The sequence below is a fragment of the Nuphar pumila genome, chromosome 7 (genome assembly GCF_984573655.1).
Source record: "Nuphar pumila chromosome 7, dmNupPumi1.hap1.1, whole genome shotgun sequence".
NCBI classification, from domain to species: Eukaryota; Viridiplantae; Streptophyta; class Magnoliopsida; order Nymphaeales; family Nymphaeaceae; genus Nuphar; species Nuphar pumila.
Genome location: NC_143255.1, coordinates 105,766,367 through 105,791,457, shown reverse-complemented (window position 1 = coordinate 105,791,457; position 25,091 = coordinate 105,766,367). Strand labels below are relative to the sequence as shown.

Here is a 25,091-nt window from a genome sequence, read left to right as displayed (position 1 = left end):
ATAAGGCTTGGTCGGACCCATCAATGGGTCCCAAAGTCGATCTGACCCGAAACGGATCAGATCCAGCATACTGATTATACCGGGTGCAAACAGAAACCAATTGGACCAAATAATCTGAAACCAGACATAAGCTTACTAAAGTGGATTGGGTCCAAGCTGGTCCGGATCAGAGAAAGTGTGCCCAACGCACACTGGACCGAACCGGTCCAGTGTAATAAACCTAGGTAACCGAATAGCAAAACCGATAGGTCCCTGCTATGCACAAGGACTGGACACTGAATCAGCCATTCTGCAAGAGCGCAACCCGGTTTGCAAAAGAGCGAACCGCCCTGCTAAACCGAATTGGTCCGCCCAACTCGTCTACTAACAAGCACTAAATCGACTCAAAGCCATTTTGCCTAACCCAACTAGAGATAGTACTGCAAATCATATACACTAAAGTAGGGCATCTCGCATCACCGGTTCGACCATGGGCTGAACCGGTCCTGACAGACAAAGGTTAAAGCAAAAAAGGGATTCATCTCTGGCGACGGTGATTGAGGCAAACCAGATGCCCCTTGCACCATCACCAATCACGACAGACCCTGAATAGTCACCGACAGTGGATGAGCAAAGCCACATGCCCAGACCACCATTGGTATACCGTAGGCCTCTTCAACCGACGTCAAGGATCAGAACCCTGATGACCCCTTTTTGTCTGGCTTCTTCTGGTGAAAGCACATGGCTGAGCACCTCCCGGTGCTGTTGCTGTGAGGTGGGTCACGACCCGACACTACCCAGAGAACCGACAATAGTCGGCCACATCCTGATGGTCGAACGACATCGACGAAGATTGGGCATGCCTCTGGATGGTCCTCTTCCCCGACCTACCTGGCGACGATGGCTGAGGCAAACCACATGCCCCACCACCGTCGTCGAGCGTGGCCGGTTCCAGATTAACAATCGGTGAGTGAGGTAAACAAAATACCCCACCCGCCATGTCACAAAACCCGCTCTCCTCAGTTCGTCACCTCCCGCAAGGATGAAACGGCCCAGTGCCTCCCATGGTGGCCGGACTCAATCTGATGCCTTCCGTGAGAAGCTTCTGAATCCACCACCACCCTAAAAGGCCAGGCGCTCCCTGATGACTGAAATAGGCCTAACGCCATGTGGCTGAACACCGTGTTGGTCTAATGGCCGGACTCGGCGAGAGGTTACCAAAAAAAAAAAAAATGATCGGAGCAAAGCAACAACACCAAACGCCAGACATGGATCAAGAGGTCTGACCAATCATCTTGATGACCACGCAAAACCTAATGGCATAACAACAGGGTCAATCGATCGCCTCTCGCCCGCATAATGAATTCGATCAAAAGATTGATGCCGAAGGGAAACAAAACATAAAGAAATATGTTTCAATGATTAAACGAGAACATGAGCTTCGATACCAATTATTGGATCACAAATACATCGAAAACTAAAATATGATCGATAGCATGCTCTCGCTGAATCATTGAAATAAAAAGCAGAACAAAACCAAAAGCGGAAGCAATACCTGAATCCATAGCGCTTCGGTTGATCGTTCATGAGTATGATCTTCGAGAACCTGTATATTTGTCATTTTCCCTTTCTCTAAACCTGGTGAGAGGAACTGAATCTTCTTCTCACAATGAGGATTATGAAGAAGGAGGGCCTTAATATAAAGTTTGGGGACCATAACCTAATATATTTAGAACTCTGTCTCAACTCAACCCATTATAGAGTTTTAGGCAAAGGAGGTCTCTCCACGTAATGTTCCATACCATTTGAGATACCACAGGGCCCATCCTGATTAAACCACATGAACCGAGCCTGAACCTAAGGCAGATTTATGATGTGTGGTTCAACGTATGTAGGCCCACACAATTTTCTAACACCTTAATCAATCAATATTTATGCTTTGTCTATAAAAAATGATAGCCCACGAAAATTCAATGATTGTCATATACGACATTGGACACAAAAATTCTTTGATTGTAGGGATTAAAAAAAAAAAATAAAATACAGATTCACAATGAATATTTTACAATACAATGCATGGTTGACCTATCAAATGAGATCAAGCCTGATATGATCATGAGTGATCTTATTGATTTGATGTATGTGATCTACGGTTACCATACATGCATGATTCTCATCTTTTGACACTCTCCCTCAAGCGGAGGAGTGTAGATCTTTAACTCCCAGCTTGTGAATTAGAAACTGAAATTGCTCTCTTGGGAGAGCCTTTGTGAACATGCCTGCAAGCTGAAAACTAATTGGGACGTATTGTGTACAAATGATTCCTTATTGGACCTTTTCACGGACAAGGTAGCAATTGAGCTTGATATGCTTGGTTCGCTCATGAAGTACTAGGTTTGCTGCAATGTGAATGGCTGACTAGTCATCGCAATACAACATCATCAGTCCTTTATGTGTTATACCAAAATTTGTTAGAAGAGCCTTTAGCCATATTAGTTTACATGTTGCAACCAATGTGACAAATATCATGAGATTTATGAAAATCTTGCGATAATATCATGAGATTTACGATCTTGCAATAATGTCGCGAGAAATTGCCTGAAAGTTCAAAATGGCAATTTCTCGTAAGATTTTTAAAATATCATGAGATTTATGAAAAAAAAAACATAAATACCATGATTTAAACGTGATATTTACGTTTTAAACGACTATTTATTGCAAAAAAAATCATGTATTTTTATTTTTAAATAATTTTTATTAATATTTTCTTATAAAAATAATTTGTATATTTTTGTAATTTATTTTTTTATTGCCAAGATTTTGCTGAAAAAAAATGCAAGATTTATGGAATTTTTTCAATTTTTCATGAGTTTTTGAAAAATGAGAAATTGTCGATAAAAACGTTTGTCACTATGGTTGCAACCACCATAGATCGGTACTCGATTTCAACAAACAATCATGAAACCGTTGCTTGTTTCTTGCTTTTTCATAAAATGAGACTATTGCCCAACATGGTGAAATATTCTGTTATGGACCTTTAAGTCATCAGGCAACTGGCCCAATCTGAATCACAATAAGATGATAACTTAATCTCACCTTTTGCTGGTAACAAAATTTCATGGCCATGAGACGACTTTAGATATCTCAAGACTCAGATGACAACATTGTAATGTGGTATTCTGGGTTCATGCTTGAATTGGCTCTGTATGTGGACCGAGTAGATGATGTCATGTCGAGTCACTGTCAAATATATGAGACTTCTCACTAGTCTTCGATATCGAGTGGGATCTTGAATAAGTTTCCCATCTTGAGTATTCAATTTTAATTTTTGATCTATTGGAAACTTCACGGGTTTTGCACCCATGAGTCCTGCATCTGATAAAATGTCTAGCACATATTTCTTTTAACTTATAAATTTTTTGGATGGTGCTCTAGCTAACTCAATGCTCAAAAAATATTTTAGTTGGCCCAAATCTTTGAGGTGGAAATGTGAGTTCAATAAATGCTTGATCCAGGCTATGGTGTGGTCCTTGTTCCATGCCACGATGATGTCATCAACATAAATTAAGATGACCACAATTTTGAATCCGATCCTCTTGGTGAAAAGGGTCTGATGATGACTGTGTAAATTCGACTTTCTTGAGAGCTGATATAAGTTTAATAAACTAATTTCTGGATTATTATTTTAATAGTTTATTTAGCTTACAGACATGATGATGATACTCTTCATGATAGTTGTATCCCAATGGAAAAGCCATATACACTTCCTCGTGAAGGTTCATGTGTAAGAACACATTGTTGACATCCAATTGTTAATGGCGGCAAAAGCAAGTAAGCAACACATGGTGGTGAGTTTGGCCATCGGTCTAAACGTCTCATGATAATCAAAACCTTTCAGTTGGGTGTAGCCTTTGGCAACTAAATGAGCCTTATATCTCTCAATGGAGCCGTCAGAGTTATGCTTGATCTTATTGAAAGTGCAGTAGGATCGAGGCAACAAGCACTAGAGAGGGGGTGAATAGTGCTTTTAAATATCGTCTTTGGAATTATGAAGGATTTTAAGATTCACAAAACAATCACACAAAGAACACAAGAATTTATCCTGGTTCGGTCTTCCAGACCTACATCCAGTCCCCAAGCAAAACTCGCTTGAGATTTCCACTATCAACCTTGTGTAACCACAAAAACATACAGACCAAATCTAGTCCCACTTTCAGTAACAATCCTACTGAAAGCAAACAACTCCTTTAAACTAAGAAGTCCTTTCCTTTTACAGAAAAAATGAAATAATCAACTTACAATCAACCTACGGGTCCTTCTTATGAATGCAAATGGAATGCAATTGACTTTTGAGGTTGTTGAAATACTCAACTCACAAATTCACTGTCTCTCAAAAGAATTTGAGTGAAAAACTGAAGTGAAAATATCTAGTGAGTGAGAAAACAAATACTTGAATGAATAGGAGTGAAAAGCAAGGAATTTGATTTTTGTAATTCAATGTAATTCGATATGATTCGATTCAATTTGATGTTTTTGAGTATGAAATGCACTCATATTTATAGTTGAAAGATTTCATACGTTGAGGGTCTGAAAGGGTGTCAAAACAATCCATTTTGAATGATCAAAATGTTTGAAAAATGAAAAGACACGCCTTTTAAAAGTTACAGAAAAACAACAAAATTAATTGACTGGAATAGTAGTTAGTCGACTAAAATTAAATATTAGCAGACTGACAGTTATCGTCGGTCGACTAATGTGTTTATCATAGCCATTTGAAAACCTGAAGTTTTGAAACTTAGTCAACTAAAGAAAAAGTTAGTCGACTGATAATATCATCAGTAGACTGAAAAATCTTTCAGTCGACTGCTGCTAATTTTTTCTGAAAACACACGTTCTGTCCGGTCGATTGATAAAACCTTCAGTCGATTGTTGCTAAATTTTCTAAAAAATATACATCCTGTCCGGTCGACTGATAAAACCTTCGGTCGACTAATTTTACAAAAATGACATTTTTGCTTAGAAAATTTGGCGCAAAAATGTTGGTCAACTGGTGAGTCTATTGGTCGACTAATAAACATGAAAAATTAAGTAAAGAATTTTCTAAAATGATTTTCATGAAGGGTTCTTTTAGAAAAGTTTTTCTAAAGACTTTTTAGGTGAAATGCAATCAAAACATGCACTCTAAGTAAGGCTCTTACAAGAATCTAAGACTTTTAATGAATTTTACATTTGCACACTAGTCTTCAAAGATTCTTCATCGAATTCTTCAATTCTTGTCATCTTTCTTTATTGCCTTAGCTGAAATGCAGTTGATTCACTTGTTTATCATCAAAACCTTGTACTTGAAGTATCGTGTACGACTTCATTATTGTAACAATCTCTCCCTTTTTATGATGACAAACTAGTCAAAGATAGAGCATTTAGATGCATAGATGGAGATTTTACTCCCCCTATCAATATGTTGCAAAACATAAGAAGTTAGTACAATCAAAGCACATATATCACATATTGATTATTTTACATTTCCATCATTACTTCATGCATTTCTAAAACTTTTTCATGAATGCAATTTTCAATGCTTTCACATGATGCAATTTCCATGTCATGATGCAATATGTAATTTTTATGTCACATGATGCAATTTTCATGTCATGATGCAATATGCAATTTCCATGTGTCTTGTTCTTTTTTCTCCAATAATTTCCATTCATGTGTCTTTTTCTCCTTTTTCTCATACAATTTATGTCTTTTTCTCTCCCTTTGTCATAATAAAAAAGAGTAAGTGCAGACATAGCATAAGCAAAATGCAAATTCAAGTTCAAAATATTACAACCCAGAAATGATCAAAGTTCAGTAATGGTAGTAAACAAAGTTCAAGAGAAGTGTTGCTTGATTATCTCCTTGAGTTCAGCAATATCCTTCTGAATTAAAGAAAGTTGTTGAGTCACATCTTCATGAAAACTGTGTTGATGTAGTTCCAAAGCTTCAATTCGCTGCAAAATTTTATTATTGTCTTGACTAATAGAGACTTTCTTTCGTTTTGCTTGAAACCAAGGTGTCACAGGAGGTGGTGATGGTTCAAAGGGTGATGGTTCAGAGGGTTCAGTTTGATCAAAATTTAAATGAGGTAGATATTTGATTTTCATTTGTTTAAAAATAGTTTGATCAAAGAACTCCTTTTGTTCAATATATTTTTCATTTGTTAGGGGTACTTTGAAATATCTAAAAATACGGGTAAGGAGACATCCATACAGAAGAAAGGGTTTTTGTTTCCACAAAGTAGTAAAATACACGTTGGCCCAATTTACAGAAATATTTTCAAATAAGACGTAAAGAGCCGTAGAGAGATATGTGGAATGATAATCAAAAGATCTAGTTTTAAGTAGAACATTGTGGGCAAGAATTCGTCTAGCAATGCGAGCACGAGTTTGAAGATTTGTATTTTTGAAAGGAGGACAATGAGGTGCACCGGGAAGAAGAATTTGTTCAAAAATTCTTTCATCATTAAGTTCAATAGTATTGAAAAGAGTTTCTGAAGGTGGAATATCTAGAATTTGTCCAAGAAGTTTAAAATCAAACTCAATTTCAACATCGCAAACAAGAGAGGAAAGAAATCCAGTTTCATGGTCAATTTGTAAATTAGTGTAAAACAAATGGATCAGTAAAGGATAATGAAGAGGGTTTGCATCGACGTCAAAAAGGTGTGAAATGCCTGTGAATAATTCTCTGATTTTATAGCAAGAAAATAGGTGAAACAAAACATTTTGGCCTGGTAAAATAGGAAGTGCAAAAAATCGATCTAAAAGTATCATATAAAAGAGGACTTCTGAGTAGTCTAAGAGAAAATCCATGACGTGCTTGTGGTGTAGATGGAGGGGAACCTTGTGCGGATGTTGTTTTTTGATGATGCATGGTTGTTAAGAACGAAACAGATTCACCTGTCAAAGAGAATTGTTGTTGATGTCGGCTTTCCAATGACGTCTGGTGAGAGGAAAATGTCATCAGGCATCGTAGAGGACAACCAATGTTGCAGAATCACTTTGTGCGATGTGGACAGTGTGCCTTCTACGATCAAGGTCTCTGTTAGTGGCCAAAACAAGTAGTGAGGGCAGTATGCCGGAAAATGGATATCAATTTTTCAAGGGTTTTAGGAAAACAATGAGATCTTCAGTGAAGAACAGGCTGAGACACAGTAGATGTCGTCTGGCTTTTCAACGCTGCAATGGATGTCGTTAGGCGTTGCTGTAGAAACCCCTTAGTCACGGTAGCAAAAAGAAATGGCAGTAGAAACTGCTTAGTCACGACAGGAGGGTTTTGGCTAGTAGGAGTTTGTCTACTGCAGAAACAAGAGGTGACACAGTGGATGTTGTCGCAAGCATCAATTGCTGAAGAAGCACTTTGTCACGACAAGAGGATTCCAGCGAGGAGGAGTTTGTCTGTCACTCCTAGGGTTTTCGGAAGAGACAGAGGAGAGAGAGAGAGGGTTTTGTTTATGAAAAGGGGAAAACACAGGGGCGTAAAAATGAAACGGTGTGATTTTTTTTTTAAATAAAGGGGTATCGGGTCCCTTTTAAAAAAAACTTAAAATACACGGGCATAAAAAGAACGATTTTCCCTTTAAAATAAATCCAAGGGGTATCGGGTCCCTTCAGTTAAAATTTAAAAAACATCAGTCGACTAGAATTTTATCGGTTGACTAAAAATGTGCGATTTTGAGATTTTTCAAAAATAGCATTTTTTTTTAAATAAATTTATAAATCTAAAAAAGAGCAAATGCCTAGTTCTTCAGACATGGCCAAAATCCAAAATTCATCATCACAAGCCTCATTGATATTCTTTGGTTCTATTTTAGATATGAAAGCAATATTTGTAATATATTTTTCCAATTGCCTTCTAGTTTGGACACCACTCTTTATTTCTCCAATAATTTGCTCATGTGGATGATTAAGAACTTCTTTCTAAACCAGTGGAAGAAGAATATTTTCTTGAGAAGTACTCTCTATCAAAGGTTCTCCTTGAAGTATGACTTCTTCTCCTTTGCTTAGAGTTATAACCTGCTCACAATTCTCATCAAATGCAACATGTAAAGATTCTTCAATGCAAGATGCTCTTTTATTAAAAACACGATAAGCTTTACTTCTAGAAGAATATCCAAGAAATATTGCTTCATCTGATTTTGAATCAAACTTATCAAGATTATCTTTGGTATTTAACAAGAAGCATTTACTACCAAAAATTTTAAAATATGAGATCTTTGGTATACGATCATAATACAATTCAAAACATATTTTATGTAAAAATGGTTGAATAAGAACACGATTTAGAACATAACATGTTGTATTTATTGCTTCAGCCCAAAAATATTTTGGTAAATATTTATCTTGAAGCATGGTTCTAGCACATTCTTGCAAAGTTCTATTCTTTCTTTCAACAACTCCATTTTGTGGAGCCGCTCTAGGAAAAGCAAAGTTGTGAGATATACCATGTAAATCACAAAACTTTAGAAAAGATTCATTTTCAAATTCACCACCATGATCACTACAAATTTTAATAATAGATGTAAAATTTTCATTTGTAATTCTTCTACAAAGTTTAAAAAATTCAGAAAAAGTATCATTTTTGCTTTTTAGAAAAATCACCCAAGTAAATCGAGAATAATCATCTACTATAACAAAAGCATACTTGCTACCATTCAGACTTTGAATTCTAGATGGTCCAAATAGATCTAAATGTAAAAGTTCAAGAGGACGTTTTGTTGAAACTATATCTTTTGCTTTGAAAGAACTCTTGATTTGTTTACCCATTTGGCAAGCATTACATAAGTGGTCCTTCTTATATGGTATTCTAGGTAGGCCTCTAACAAGATCATTCTTGGATAACTTATAAATTATTTTAAAGTTAACATGTTCAAGTCTTTTGTGCCATAACCATTGAATTTCATTTGAAACAATAAGACATTTTTCATTAAAAGTGGGTAACTCATCTAGATAAAGTTCATACACATTATTCATTCTTTTACCTTTAAAAATGATCTTTTTAGATTGAAAATCAGAAATTAAGCATAAATATGTTCAAAAGAACTATGAAAACCTTTATCACATAATTGACTAATAGATAACAAATTATGCATTAAACCATCTATTAAAAGAACATTTTCTATCAAAGGAAATTTTGGATTACCAATGTTATCAATACCGATTACTTTTTCCTTGTTATTGTCACCAAAGGTGACGGTTCTTCCATCCTTACTTTGGAGGGTGGAAAATAACTCCGACCTTCCAGTCATATGTTTGGAACAATCGCTGTCCAAGATCCATTTGCTCCTTATTTTGTATACCTACAACAAAATTAGAAGACAAAACATTTGACCCCTTTCTATTTTTGGGTCCATGAGAGTTAGTCTTAGGAACCCATATCCATTTGGATTTTGGTTTCCTTTGAGAATAAATATTCTTTCTATAAAAAGATTTAGCATTTCTAGAGTAATCATGTCTAGGCTTATAAGCATTATAAGTACCATGATTAGATGCATTTCTATTATAGCTAGAGAATTTAGTTCTTTGAACAAATGGTTGAGAATTTTGTCTTTGATTCTTTACCACATAATTTGGTCTATTTTGAGTATCAAAGAAACTATATCCCAATCCGATTTTATTAACCGAGCATCTTTGAGAACCAAGAAGTCTTTTTAGATTCTCTTATCCATTAGTGAATTTGGTCACTATAGAAAGAAGATCATTTGATTTTTCTTTTACACTTGTTATTTCTTCTTGTAAGAGATTGGTTCTAATTCTAATTTCTTTTATCTCAAATGCTTGACAAGAGTTTTTCTTCTTGAGATCTTCTATCTCTTGAAGTAACACTTTGTTTTGAGAGTCAAGAGTTGAATTTTCAGTTTTTAACTCTTTGTTTTTAGAACTTAGACTCTTAAATTTAGCATATAAATCATTAAATGCTTCTAATAAATCATCATACTCAAATTGACTTATCGAGTCTTCTTGTGCTACAAAGTACATATTGGTGACTTCTTCATTTGATTCTTCATCGGAAAAGGTGTCACTATCATCCCAACATGCTTGAAATGCCTTTTTTTTTAATTGGTCCTTGGGCTTGATTTTGAGAAGAGGACAATCTTTCTTGATGTGTCCAATTTTTTTGCATTTAAAGCACTTGACTTCATTAGGATTGGAAGAATATGTTTTCTTTACCTTTCTTTGAAATCTTCTCTTTTTGATGAATCTTTTGAATTGCCTTGTAATGAGGGCAATATCTTCATTTTCTTCTGAATTTTCAGAGTCAAAAGTGGCCTTGAAAGCAAGAGATTTCTTCTTGGGTTCTTCTTCTTGTCTATCTTGAAGTTGAACTTCATATGTCATCAAATTACCAACTAAGTCTTCAAGAGAAAGGTTATTTAAATCATTGGCTTCCTCTATAGTTGTGGTCTTTCTCTCCCATTCAGGAGTTAAACACCTCAGAACTTTTCTAACTAAATCCACTTGCGAATATTCTTTCCCAAGGGATTTGAGAGTATTAGTAATATTAGTTATTCTTGTTACCATGTCTGATATAGATTCATTTTGCTTCATTTTAAACAATTCAAAATTATGAACTAAAAAAGCAATCTTAGATTCCTTTACCTTTGATGTACCTTCATGAGTAACGAGAAGAGTATGTCAGATTTTATTTACTGTAGAGCATTGAGAGATGCGATTGAACTCTACCTTGTCAACGACACAATACAACGCATTCATAGCTTTGGCATTGAGTGAAACAGTCTTCTTTTCTTCATCGGTCCATTGGCTGAAATCAGTTGATGGCATTTGGTACTTTTCTGAAACAACTCTCCAAATTTTGAGATCCATGGATTGTAAAAATATTGTCATTCTTACTTTTCAGTATCCATAGTTTGTTTCCTTGAAGAGAGGAGGACGAACAAAGGAGCATTCTTCTTTGTGCTGAGAAGATGTTATTGTCATGCTAGATGATGGTAAGATCAAAATATAGCTAACCTGCTCTGATACCAAATGAAAGTGCAGTAGAATCGAGGCAACGAGCACTAGAGGGGGGTGAATAGTGCTTTTAAATATCGTCTTTGGAATTGTGAAGGATTTTAAGATTCGCAAAGCAATCACACAAAGAACACAAGAATTTATCCTGGTTCGGTCTTCTAGACCTACATTCAATCCCCAAGCAAAACTCGCTTGAGATTTCTACTATCAACCTTGTGTAACCATAAGAACATATAGACCAAATCCAGTCCCACTTTCAGTAACAATCCTACTGAAAGCAAACAACTCCTTTAAACCAAGGAGTCCTTTCCTTTTATAGAAAAAATAAAATAATCAACTTACAATCAACCTACGAGCCCTTCTTATGAATGCAAATGGAATGCAATTGACTTTTGAGGTTGTTGAAATACTCAACTCACGAATTCACTGTCTCTCAAAAGAATTTGAGTGAAAATATCAAGTGAGTGAGAAAACAAATACTTGAATGAATAAAAGTGAAAAGCAAGGAATTCGATCTTTGTAATTTAATGTAATTCGATATGATTCGATTCAATTTGATGTTTTTGAGTATGGAATGCACTCATATTTATAGTTGAAAGATTTCATACGCTGAGGGTATGAAAGGGTGTCAAAATAGTCCATTTTGAACGATCAAAACGTTTGAAAAATGAAAAGACACGTCTTTTAAAAGTTACAGAAAAATGAAAAAATTAGTCGACTGGAACAATAGTTAGTTGACAAAAATTAAATATTAGCAGACTGACAGTTATCGTCGGTCGACTAATGTGTTTATCATAGCCGTTTTAAAACCTGAAGTTTTGAAACTTAGTCGACTAAAGAAAAAGTTAGTCGACTGATAATATCATCAGTAGACTGAAAAATCTTTCAGTCGACTGCTGCTAAATTTTTCTGAAAACACACGTTCTGTCCGGTCGACTGATAAAACCTTCAGTCGACTGCTGCTAAATTTTTCAGAAAACAGATATTCTGTCCGATCGACTGATAAAATCTTCGGTCGACTAATTTTACAAAAATAACATTTTTGCTTAGAAAATTTGGCACGAAAATGTTGGTCGACTGGTGAGTCTATTGGTCGACTAATAAATAAGAAAAAATAAGTAAAGAGTTTTCTAAAATGATTTTCATGAAGGATTCTTTTAGAAAAGTTTTTCTAAAGACTTTTTAGGTGAAATGCAATCAAAACATGCACTCTAAGTAAGACTCTTACAAGAATCTAAGACTTTTAATGAATTTCACATTTGCACACTAGTCTTCAAAGATTCTTCATCGAATTCTTCAATTTTTGTCATCTTTCTTCATTGCCTTAGCTGAAATGCAGTTGATTCACTTGTTCATCATCAAAACCTTGTACTTGAAGTATCATGTACGGCTTCATTGTCGTAACACTTATACACTTATTTACACCCAATGGATTGTTTTCTTGGTGGAAGAGAGACTATGGTCCATGTGTTGTTCGCTTCTAAAGCTTAGATCGCTTTAGCCATAGCTTCTTGCCAATGTGGATCCTTAGTGGCTTCGCTATAAGTGTTAGGTGCAACCTCATTAAAAACAGCGAAAAGAAAAGCCATGTGGAAAGAAGAAAACTTAGAAAAAATAAGGAAATTTTAGATGGGATATGGTTTACCCAAGAGACATGATCTAGAGGCAAGGGTGGAGCTTACGCGGGTACCAGGGCCGAAGCACATATGTAGTCATGTAGGTATGGGGGACGGGTGTGTTATCTTGTGGATCGATGAATTGTGGAGGTGAGTTTCTGATGCGATGGTGGATTCAGATCTCGATCCAGATTTGTAGTAAGAATGTGTGGTTTAGGATCTAGATCGAGAGCTGGTATTGGGGAGTCACTTTCTGGTGGTGATGGTGGAGTGAGTTTGGTGAATGTATCCTCAACAGTTTTTGGTATGATGGGTGTTATACTGGGAAGCTCATGTGGAGTTTTTGTGACGAAAAGAAATTCATTTTTATAAAATAAAACATCTCAACTAAAAAATATTTCATGATTTTTCAAATCGTTAAGGCGATATCCACGTTGATTTCATAGGTATCCAACGAACACACATTTTCGAGATCTGGAAGAAAACTTGTCTCGTATGGGGCCTAGATATGGTGCATAACATAAACATCCAAATACTCGCAAATGATCATATTTGGGTTTGCTTTTAAAAAGTATCTCATGTAGAGTTTTGTCTTACAAAATTGGAGTAGGAATGTGATTGATCAAATATGTGGCAGTGAGGATACACTCTCCCTAAAATTCGATGGGTAAATTTGCTTGGAATCATAAAGCTCATGTAACTTCGAGAATGTGATGATGCTTTCATTCTACCTGACTCTTTTGTTGAGGTGTTCACATGCATGATTGTTGATGATCAATCCTATTATGATGAAAGAAAATATGCATATTTTGTGACAAAAAATTAGCATCGTTGTCAGTTCAAACCCTTTGTATGTAGCTTTTGTATTGGGTTTTGACAATGGCATAAAACTTTATTAGAAAAAAATATGTATCTGACTTATATCTCATAAGAAAAACCCAAGTACATCGTGAATAGTCATCCACAAGTGAGAAAAAAATATGTGATTGTGTTTCGTAAGCCCCTCATGTGTCACAATGCATAAGAGAGAAAGGTTCAATACTTCTATTAAAACTTATTTGAAAAGAAAGTAGAGTCTGTTTAGCTCAGTGATACACATCACACAAATGATTAAAACATTGAGATAATTCACCAAGTTCTTTAGATAAAAAAATGGTACGATCATAGGATGGGTGATCGAGTCTCATATGCCAAAGTTGGTTGTCCTATGATTGAACATGAAAAGCACGATTGGGATGAAATAGTGGATCAAAATGGTAGAACTCATTACGAAGCTTACCCGCTCCAATCAGCCTCTTTGTTGAACGGTCCTGAAAAACACAAAATGAGGGAAAGAACAAAGCAACACAATCCAAAGACTTAGTTAGTTTTCCCATTGATAACAAGTTGTAATGGAAATGAGGGATATGAATAACATTGGTAAGGATGAGATTAGGTGAAAGTTGGGTTTTACCAATATGAGATACTCACATAGTATGTCCATTGGGTAATTTAACGGGTTTCTCTTTTAAAACGGGTTGGACGTCAAACATAGAGTTCAAATGAGGATTCATATGGTCAGATACCCCTTATCTATGATCTAGGGAAGAAATGTCGAAGAAGAGGTGTTACCTGCAATGTTAGCAGAAGCCAGTTTGGAATCCAGATTGAGCCATTTTGGCTATTTGCTTAAGTTGATCTTCACTTAGTTACGAGAGTGCCGACGTCCCACTGAGATGAGTTGATTGTTGCTGATTTGAATTTACATTAGCTATCTTATGTGTGTCTCCGACTTTACCAACATTGTTTGCTTTGCTGCTAACTTTTTCAATAGAGTTTTAATTCTTAGGATGGACAATCGGGTAGCGCACCAAGTTGTAACAGCAAGCTTTGACATGGTCAAGCATGCCATAATGATCACATCAAGGTTGCCCACGACCCCTACCAATGCCACGGGTATCATTCAAATGGCCATTCTGTTGACCAACGTCTTTTGCGCTTAATGAAGCCAAGTTGGAAGCATCATTCATAGATGGCACTAAAAGGCATTGGGTCTCTTCTTGGCTTATCAAAGAGTAGACTCGGCTCACATTCGGTAATAGATCCATGGCCAAAATATTGCTACAAATCTTGAAGAGGGATTCACTAAGGCCTCATGAGAAATTCAAATACTTTCTCCCTTTGTTAGCATTCATTGTACTCTTTGAATGCACCGCATGTGCAATTTGGGATCGTGGAGTACGAACCCAACTCCTACCTATATGACTTTAATGTATTAAAGTATGTGACAAAGAAAAATGTTTCTTGACAAAGATCACATATCAATTTCTTTAATTGATAAATATGAGTGAAGTTACCTCAAGAAAAAATGTTTGGTTAGATCTTTTCACGCCTGACTTGCAAGATCCGCATATATAATGTTGTTTATGATGTCCTTCGAGACCACCTTGAGAATCCAGGAGCGCACCATATCATTGCAATGGCGCCACAACTGATAGTCGTTTGAGGTAGCATCTGGTTGTGGTAATGAGTCATCCACAAAAGCCAACTTGTTCTTTTCATTCAGTACCATGCTCATCACATGTTTTCAAGTACAATAGTTATCACTTGTGAGCAACACTTAGACGACATCAGCACCGGGGATTTTAGAGTGATGAAGATGATATGGAAACCATGATGATGCATTTATGCCAGTGTTGGATTCCTTGGTGGTGTTGTGAATCTATGATGCCATGATCATTCAGAAGATAGGCTGATCTGATGCACGGTGACCTGTCAACAATGGTGATGATGAGATGGTCGATGTCTTAGGCCAGATTTGATACCATATAAAAAATGATAGCTCAAGAAAATTCAATGACTGTCATTAGATTGTGGATTGTTACATATACACTACATTAGACACAGAAATCCCTTGATTGTAGGGATTAACATAGAAATAATATACAGATTTACAATTGATATTCTACGATACAAAGGACGACTGACGTGCCAAATGAGATCACGCATGATAAGATTATGCGTGATCTTATCAATTTGATGTATGTGACCTATTATTACCATACATGTGTGATATTTATCTTTTGACATTGTCAAACTAACATGGGTTTAATACCCAAAAAATAAATGTATGGTCCTTGCAAAATGTCACGTTTCTCGAGTATCTCGCATATCCAAAATTTTGATTTCAGATTTTTCAGTATATATTTATCCCTCCGCAAAGCACGACCTTCACAACTCTTGTGAATGTTCCCAAAATATAGAAATCTCTGTAAAAAAATGTCATAGGCACGAGGACAATCACAAATACAGTACAACCTTCATAATTTCATGGTTGTGAATGTCCTTATGCATGTACTTTTTTGTACGATATTCGTAAATATGTGAGAACATTCACACACACATGTTAGGATATTCAACCTTTAGTGGCGCTTTAAAACACCACTAAAATAAATTGAAAAAATGATGGGTGTGTCCCTCCAAGGGCTTTTAGTGATGCTTCAAAAGCACCACTAAAGCATTCTTTTTGTGCATTTTACATGTTTTTGCACGTTGACCATCCATTGGTTAACTTGTGTGCCTTTTGTTTAGGTAGTTATGAAATAACTACCTACCACTTTTTCACAAATATGAGAGTATTTAGTTAAAGGAGGTCCCCAAAATGTGCAACCTCCTTTAACTCTCTCACATTTGTGAATGTCTTCATATTTGTGAACATCCTCATAAAAAAATGTCACAAGCAAGGGAACATTTTCACATATAGTACGATATTTGCAAATATATTATGAGATTTGCAAATATAGTACGACATTTGCAACTCATAGTTGTGAAGGATGTACTGTATTTGTTTATGTCCTCTTGCATGTGCCATTTTTTATGGAGGTTCACATATTTTGGGGATTTATAAGAGTTGTAAAGGTTGTACTATATTTGTAGAGGGGAAAAAATATCAGAAAATGATCATATTGTATGAATAATTTGATGCGATTCTCTAAAAGCCCTTCAATTTTTGATATTCTCCCAATGTCTAAAATTGCAAATATCCAACATCATTTAGGACACTTTTACCCTTCACAACTATGAATTTAGACACTTTTGTGATAAAATTGTATTACCCATTGAATATGTCTAACACCTACTTAAATCCAGAATCATAGGTTTTTTATGCGAATTTAGACCTCTCAAACTTGCATAAATTTATTTGCAAAATCTCGATGAAACTGAAACCATCAAAATCACAAATATCTGACTCTTTTGCATATATTTTATATTTCACATAAATATATTTGTGAAACCCCGACCACTAATTTTGCAAATATCATAATTCACATATACTTCCCGAAATCACATAAATTTATGTGTGAAATTGCACTTACCACTAAATTTGCAAACATCTTACTTATTTGCATAAATGACATGATATCACATAAATTTATAACATTGTTCCATTTTGTGAATCCCCACTAAATTCGCAAATATCTTACTTATTCGCATATACTAAATATTCTTGTATAATGTAATTTGTGAATCACCTTATATCACAAATATCATAATTAACTATTTGTGAAAGCATAACACATATGTGATATTACTTATTTGTTGCAAAATATTTTCTCGAATCATATATAAACCCGCTATGGTTCTCAAACTAATTATTTTCGCATAATATAGTATTTTTTTGTCTTTTGTCACCAACTAGTGGTCTCCAACCTACTTTCCTTCTAATAACTATTTTTGGCAACTATTCATCGGAAGCATTTCATCATTGAACCATTGACGATGTGTTTTCTCGACAAGCATAGTGTGTCATTTCGTTTAATGGTTGAATCAAACACTATTCCATTTTGTTTAACGACTAAATCAAACATTGTTCTATTTTATTTAATGACTAAATCAAACATTATTTACTTTTTTTTTTTAAATAACAAATATGGTGTTTGTTTTTTGCAATGCTTGTTCAATATTCCCTCTATTGTTATTATAGAAAAAATTAAATATGTTTATTAATACAATATGACCAATAAGAAGAAGACTGTGTCGAAGGGGACCATACACACATCATCTGAAATTTCTCAAGCACAACAACAAAAGTCAATGAAAAACTATGAACTGGATCATCCTAGTAATTTAAAAGCACAACTTAGTATGCATAAGTGGGTAGAGAGGGAGCCACATACATTGCTAAAAATATGGGTGGCCGATATTTTTCATAAAAAATGCGCCATTGATAATCACATAGAGTTGTGTTCATATAGTGAGTTGAAAAAAAAAACCTGAATTATCGTACAGTGACCAACTATAAATTCCAAAATAGCCCATATCTAAGGCAGAATGTGCAGAAAAAGTTAAGCAGTTTGTAGACATAATTTTGTCTCTTATCCCATAAGTGTCTAAGGAGGGGAAGGGTGACCCATTGGCTAGCTATAAGGTTGTTGCTAACCTCAATGCCCAAAAAAATGAAGTTGTTGATGTGGCCACCTATAGTTGTAGTAGTAACATGGCGGAGGAAGTACCTGACCAAGGGTTTGAGGTTAATGCGGACCCTCCTTAGGAAGTGGATATAAATGAGAGTCATGTGGTTGTGTCGGATGTGAACATCACTCAACAATCTGATGATGCTCTTCATTCGCAGGAGAAAGTGCAAGATCTGACGAAAAGGTTGCTTCGGGGAAGATGGTCCAGTGCACATAGACAGGAAAAAATTTATTGCAATTGACTGATTAAATTGATATATATATATATATATATATATATATATATATATATATATATATATATATATATTGTTATTGGCACTATATATGAATGCAATTGATTAGTGTGTCAGCAAAATATAAAAATTCATTGTAATTGACTGATTTTATTGATTAAATTGATATATATATATATATATACTATACATGAATTCAATTGATTAGTTTGTCATGTACGTGTGCAAAATATAGAAATGTATTGTAATTGTAGATTTTATTGATTAAATTAAATATATATATATATATATATATATATATATATATATTGCTACTATAAATAAATACAATTGTTTAGTTTGTCATGTATATGTGCAAAATATAGAAATTCATTATAATTGACTGATTTCATTGTCAAAATTGATATATATATATATATATATATATATATATATATATATATTGCTACTAGACATGAATGCAATTGATTACTTAGCCATGCATGTATCCAAAATATAGAAGTTTATTATAATTGATTGATTTTATTGATTATATATATATATATAGTATTGCTATTATACATGAATGCAATTGATTAGTGTGTCTTGTACGTGTGCAAAATCTAGAAATTCATTATAATTGACTAATTTCTATATTTTACACACGCACATGACAAACTAATCAATTGCATTCATGTATAATAGCAATATATATATATATATATATATATATATATATATATATATATATATATATATATATATATATATATATATATATCATTAGAAGATATATATATATATCATTAGAAGATATATATATATATATATATATATATATATATATATATATATATATATATATATATATATATATATATATATATATATATATATATATATATATATATATATTGCTACTATACATGAATGCAATGAATTAGTTTGTCATTTATGTATGCAAAATATAGAAATTCATTGTAATTGACTGATTTGATTGATTATATATATATATATATATATATATATATATATATATATACATGAATACGATTGATTAGTTTGTCATATATATGTGCAAAATATAGAAATTTGTTGAAATTGACTTATTTGAATAAAATTAATTTGGATTGCTGGATTCTGAGCCAATGGATCCAGAAGAGCCAATATCCTAGATGCACTCGTTCTACTGGAACCAAGCACACCAATGGGTTTTAACAAAGGAAGAAAAAAAATTGTTAGATCAAATGCATTTTCATAAATTCTTGGAGATCACACTATATAATACCAGTCACCCCCTTCTTAGAGGCCGTTGTACAGTTTTGGAATCCAGAAACCAGCACATTTCAATTTGAAGATCTTGAGATGACCATCACGTTAGAGGATGTGACACGAATAACCGAACTAAAGTGTCATGGGGAGCTAGTTAGCGGACAACGATAGAAAATTTTCAAGCAGTTGTGTGATATTTATTTGCAAGCGAATGATTATGCATTCAAAGCAGATAAGATCAAGTTTTTATGGCTTAAGATCAATTATGAGCCCCAGTAAGGTAAGGAGGATGGAGGCAAAACTACCGTGTGTTGGAGGGAATGGCGGTAGTAGGATGGACAAGACTATGAGAGCATTCTTGATATAATTATTTGACTCATGCTTATTCATCAACATTGATAGGAAGTCGATCCATGCATCATACATCGAACTGTTGGAAGACCTGGATCACGTTGATCAATATGCATAGAGAGCAGCCGCACTTGCATGCCTGTATGCAAGTTTGAGTAGCACGAGAAATGAAAGAAAAAACCTTGCCGGAATGTTGGCATTGTCGAAGATACTTATTCCTTCATTATACCTAAACTTTTGATTTATAGTTATTCTTATACTTACATTTGTATTTTGATACATATTGTGTATTAATCTTTGTTAATCATTGTTATACAGGTTTGGATATAAGAGCACATATCCATTGAAAGAACCCAGATGTGTGATGCTACCCATAAATTTTTATGTACCATAATGTGGAGTCGGTCATATAACAAGGGTCGTGATCGAAGATTTGTGGGTTCCCTCATGTAACGTGCCGACTATACTACATCACTTTATAGGCTGACTAGGAAAAATGTAAGTATTATTGTTGATATCTCGTATGTATTTTAAATAAATGCATGTTTGTAAACCTAACCATAAAAAAAATATAGGTAAACTGGTGCCCCTATGAAGCCGCATTGGAAGAGGTGAAGAACGCCGATGTGGTTGCAGGGGCAAAGGACATGCACAACATGAATGAAGTTGAGTACCAAATGGCTAGTTGAGTTGTTTGGCAGTTTGGTTTTGTTTAGCAACCAATCAGTTTGCGGTTAGCTCTCCAAACCTCAATACTGGTGCGAGGGCGGCGAAGACATTGGCTTGTCATCGATGGAACGTGCCACTAATGATATTTTTATAGTCGCCCAGCAGGTTGCATGTTCTTCAACGACAAAGAGGGTCTTTTAAGGAAAAAAAATTAAAGAAAAGCAAAAAAAGACCCTAAGTGAATCAAAGGGAGAGTTGACTCTTGCACTTGAAGAAATCTACTTGTTGAAGAATATGATACGTACTCAAAAGGATATAATACATACTAAGGATGATCTTCTGAAAAACACAAATACGATCATCGAGGAGCTACGATTGTGACAATCGCAACATCCTCAATCGTAAAAATTTATTTAATTATTTTTTATTTTTTTGTATATATTCAAAGATCAACATTATAACTCATTAATTTTTATATAATGTCATATGAATGTCTCTATGAATGGATTTTTATAGAAAGTCGTTTGTTTGTCATTCATTTGTATATAATGTCATTTGAATGTTTCTATGAATGAATTTTTATATAAAGTTGTTTATTTGTCATTGATTTGTATATAATGTCATTGATTGAATATTTAAATGATTTGAATGTAAAATCAAAATCACTCTGGAATGTTTAAATGATTTTAATGTAAAACTGAAACCATTGTTGAATGTTTAAATAATTTAAATGTTCAAACTGAAAGCCATTGTTGAATTATTTGTATAAAACATCATTGTTTATATGTTTATATATTTTCAAATCATTTGAATGTTTAAATGATTTGAATGTCTATTTGCTTGCATTCACTGTTATTTGGGTTGTTATATGTGAAAATCCCCAATAGATTTATATATGATTCAAGAAATTCATAAAAATTTAAAAATTTTGCATATTTGTTATAATTTCGCAAATATGTAAGTGTGATATCTGTAGATTTGCAAACAACTTCATGCGAGAGTTTTTAATATATGCAAAAAAGTAAGTTATTTGCGAAATTAGTGGTAAGACTTTCACAAATATATTTATGTGAAATATAAAATATATGTGAAAGAGTCTGATATTTATGCTTTTAGTGTTTTAGTTTCACCAAAATTTCACAAATAACTTTATGTGAGTTCATGAAGTCTAAATTTGCATTAAAAAACCTATGATTCTGGATTTAAGTGAGTGTTGAACATATTTGATGGTCGGTATAATTTTATCGCAAAAATGTTTAAATTCATGGTTGTGAATGGTAAAAGTGTCCTAACAATGTCGGATATTTGTAATTTTGGACATCAAAGACTTTTTAAGGAATTACATCAAATTACTCGTACAATGCAATCATTTTTCATAAAAATATCTTAAAAATCAAGAATCAAAATTTTGGAAATGCAGGGATTTTGTCAAATTGCTAAGTATTTCGGAAAACATGTCATTTTATAAGAACAATACGGTCATTTTTCATTTAATATCAGCCAACAAAAGCACATCATATAAGCATCCTTAAGTCCCAATCCCTTGTTTTGATTTTTGGGTCTAGTGTGTGTGTGAGTAATGTGCTCGTTCTGCCTTGTTAGGACCTTTAAAAAATCATAGTTTTGGGTATTTTTTCTCACATCCAACACTATAGGTGTGATCTATAGGTTTTGTTTAGTGGTAACCATTCAATTACTCAAATCTGACCTGTATACAGGTTTTTCTAATGATCCAAAATCAATGGTCATGAAGGCATCAATTTTTCCCAGCTCATAAAATACATTTTTTCATCGAAAAAACTTTATCCAGAGTCTATTCCCACTAAATAGAGCATGCTGAACGCACCTAACAGTTCAGATCTATGATAAAACAATTCAAAATATGGGGTCTAACGGTGTAGAACAGAGAAAATAGGGCCTAATATGTTCAGTTTTCTCTCTCCCTCTCTGTATATAGAAAGAAATGGGTAGGTGCTTAATGAAATATGCTTAAAGATACATGCTGAATGGTTTGTTCTGCTCTTTGGGTATTTTTTTCACAGTTCTGACCCCATAAATATGTTGGGCATGGTCGATTTACGAGAAATCCACACATGGATCATGTGTTTTCGCTGAAAAATGATATTTGGAGCCTCAAAATTTTACAAAGATTTTAGACCTTTGATTTTTCAAACCTTATAAAAACCCACACGTGTCAGAATCAAACACTTCAAAGGTTGATCCCTATAATATCAATTACATAGATCACATCAGTACGGTCAGAATTTAAAAATAAAATGAAAAAAACCTAAAATACTCATTCAACACCTACCCACTACTCTCTCTCTCTCTCTCTCTCTCTCTCTCTCTCTATATATATATATATATATATATATATATATATATATATATATATATATATATATATATATATAAGAGGATGTAAATTTTCTAAATTGGCTCTTGGCAAAGATTGATTCTAGAGATCATATCTCAGCTCTCCGACATTCGAATCTGTTAATCTTAGCCACTGGAAAGACAATTAATATAAGCCAAAAATCCCATTTAGCATATTTCATTATTAAGTGGACAAGACAGTTCACATTATTTCAAAAAGTGACTTTTGACTCCAACATCATCAGATGCAACTCATTATGAAGAATACCTTATTTACTAGAAGCTTACATTCTTCAACGACTTGTAGCCTTAAACATTGGGGGCTTCCTTATTTTGGTTGCCTGCTCGAAAGAGTAAGCAATTTCGATCAAGGTTGGCTCTGAACCCCTCAATCCACTGAAACAAATCCCAATTGGCACACCATCAGGTCCATAGTACCCAGCAGGGACACTGATTGCAGGGTACCCTCCAATGGCCAGCACAGAAGAAGCCGCAGAATAGCCTGGCGTGACCAAAGCATCCAAATGATTGTCCTTCATCACCTTCTCATACCCATTCTTGGATAGCTCCTCCAATCTCTTCACTGCCACCTGCACTTGGTCACCGAAACCGCTTGAGTACTCTGCTAACAAGAAATTATCTTGCCCGTATTCTTCAAGCTTTTCCTGAACAAATAAACAAACCTTATCTTTCATGGATGGTGGTGACATGAGGAAATAGTAAATTAAACAGATATATTCGTTGGGGATATATTTAGTCACGACAACATGACCATCCTGTCTAGCTGGAAATCATGGTGCAAGCTTTATTTGCTAAAATATATGCGTGTTCAACATAGTTTTCTTGTCAAGGATCACACTTGGAACATGTTATGCCTAAATAAAAACATGATTTTTTGAGTCCTAAAATTTTGGTGCATTGCTAGCTGTTGATTTTTTTTAACTTAAAAATTCTGCTTGCATGTCATAATCACATCATCAGCACATGCTTTCCCCTAAACAAACTATGCAGATCTCCATAGGATTTGACCCACAAAAAGTGAAAAAAAAAAGTAAAAAAATTGGTGGTTTCTGCTAGATAGGATGTCATGCTAACCAAATATTAGGTCTATTTATTGGGTAAAAAGTGGCTATCTCATGTTTTTTATTTTTTGTTTTTTGAGAAGCATGCTGTGGTGAGGGCCCCTTCCAATGATTAAGAGGTATGTACAACAAAAAATGGATACAGCTACTTACGAAATCCCATTGAAAAGATCACACCTTACAAGGAGGGCAGATCAGGTGAACTCACATTTCACACTTTTGAGTATGCCGCTGCACCTAACTGCCCTACATCTCTTGGGTATAGCCTGTCAGCTGTGGGACACAACAGAAAGATGGAGGGCAGATCAGGTGCAGCTGTGCACTAAATTGTGCAATGTGATTGAGAGCAGATCAGGTGATCTGCCAAATCACTTAATCACTTTAAATGATTTGGCATCCTCACCTTCCACAAATTACATAAAGACCGTGGGGGTCCTCGTGAGATGAAGCAATGGACGGTGAAGATGTCCAATCACTTTCTGAAAATGATTGACGGATCACCTGATCTCCTCTCAATGTGATTGCACCTGATCTGTCATCTCTTACAAGATCCCATCGAAAAGATATCTCATGTTATTTATAAAAAGAATGTGTGGCTCAGAGCAGAGCAACCTCTGGTGGTAACTCGTCAAAGGTCAACCTGATGCCTTACATTCATGCAATGAACGGCATTCAAAACACCATGTTTGGATTCATCATCTCCTACATGGGTCCCATGTTTCTTTTTTCTTAGAACTAGTGATGCCTTAAATGAACAACATCTAGAATTTGCAAAATGAATGGCTGAAAATATTTTTCAGATATGGTATTTTGGATGACGTTCATCACATGGATGAATGACATCAAAGTGACTTCAGAGGTCGCTTTGACCTTATATGCACTCGAAAAGCGACAATAGGATAGCAGGCTTCATAAATGACTTTTTTAACATCATATTAATCAACTCTATAAAGACTAGTTAACAACTTAACATGAACCGTATAAAAATGCTCATGCTAGCACCTGATAAGATAAGCAACAGCTCATCAAATGAATAGATAACGCCCAATGATAATCCTCCAAGATAAAT

At 34.5% G+C, this 25,091-nt stretch overlaps 1 protein-coding gene across 2 annotated transcripts in view; it reads right to left on the bottom strand.

Moving 5' to 3' along the window:
- Positions 1–23,091: 23,091 nt before the first annotated feature.
- Positions 23,092–25,091, bottom strand: part of LOC149832768 (putative amidase At4g34880) — a 112,456-nt gene continuing 110,456 nt past the window's right edge. The window contains exon 5 of one of the 2 annotated variants that reach the window (XM_090014701.1): positions 23,092–23,605. In XM_090014701.1, the coding sequence (XP_089870827.1) occupies positions 23,234–23,605 (372 nt within the window). In that variant the 3' untranslated portion in view covers positions 23,092–23,233. The remainder of the gene's footprint in view (positions 23,606–25,091) is intronic. The other variant, XM_090014702.1, reaches the window with a different exon arrangement.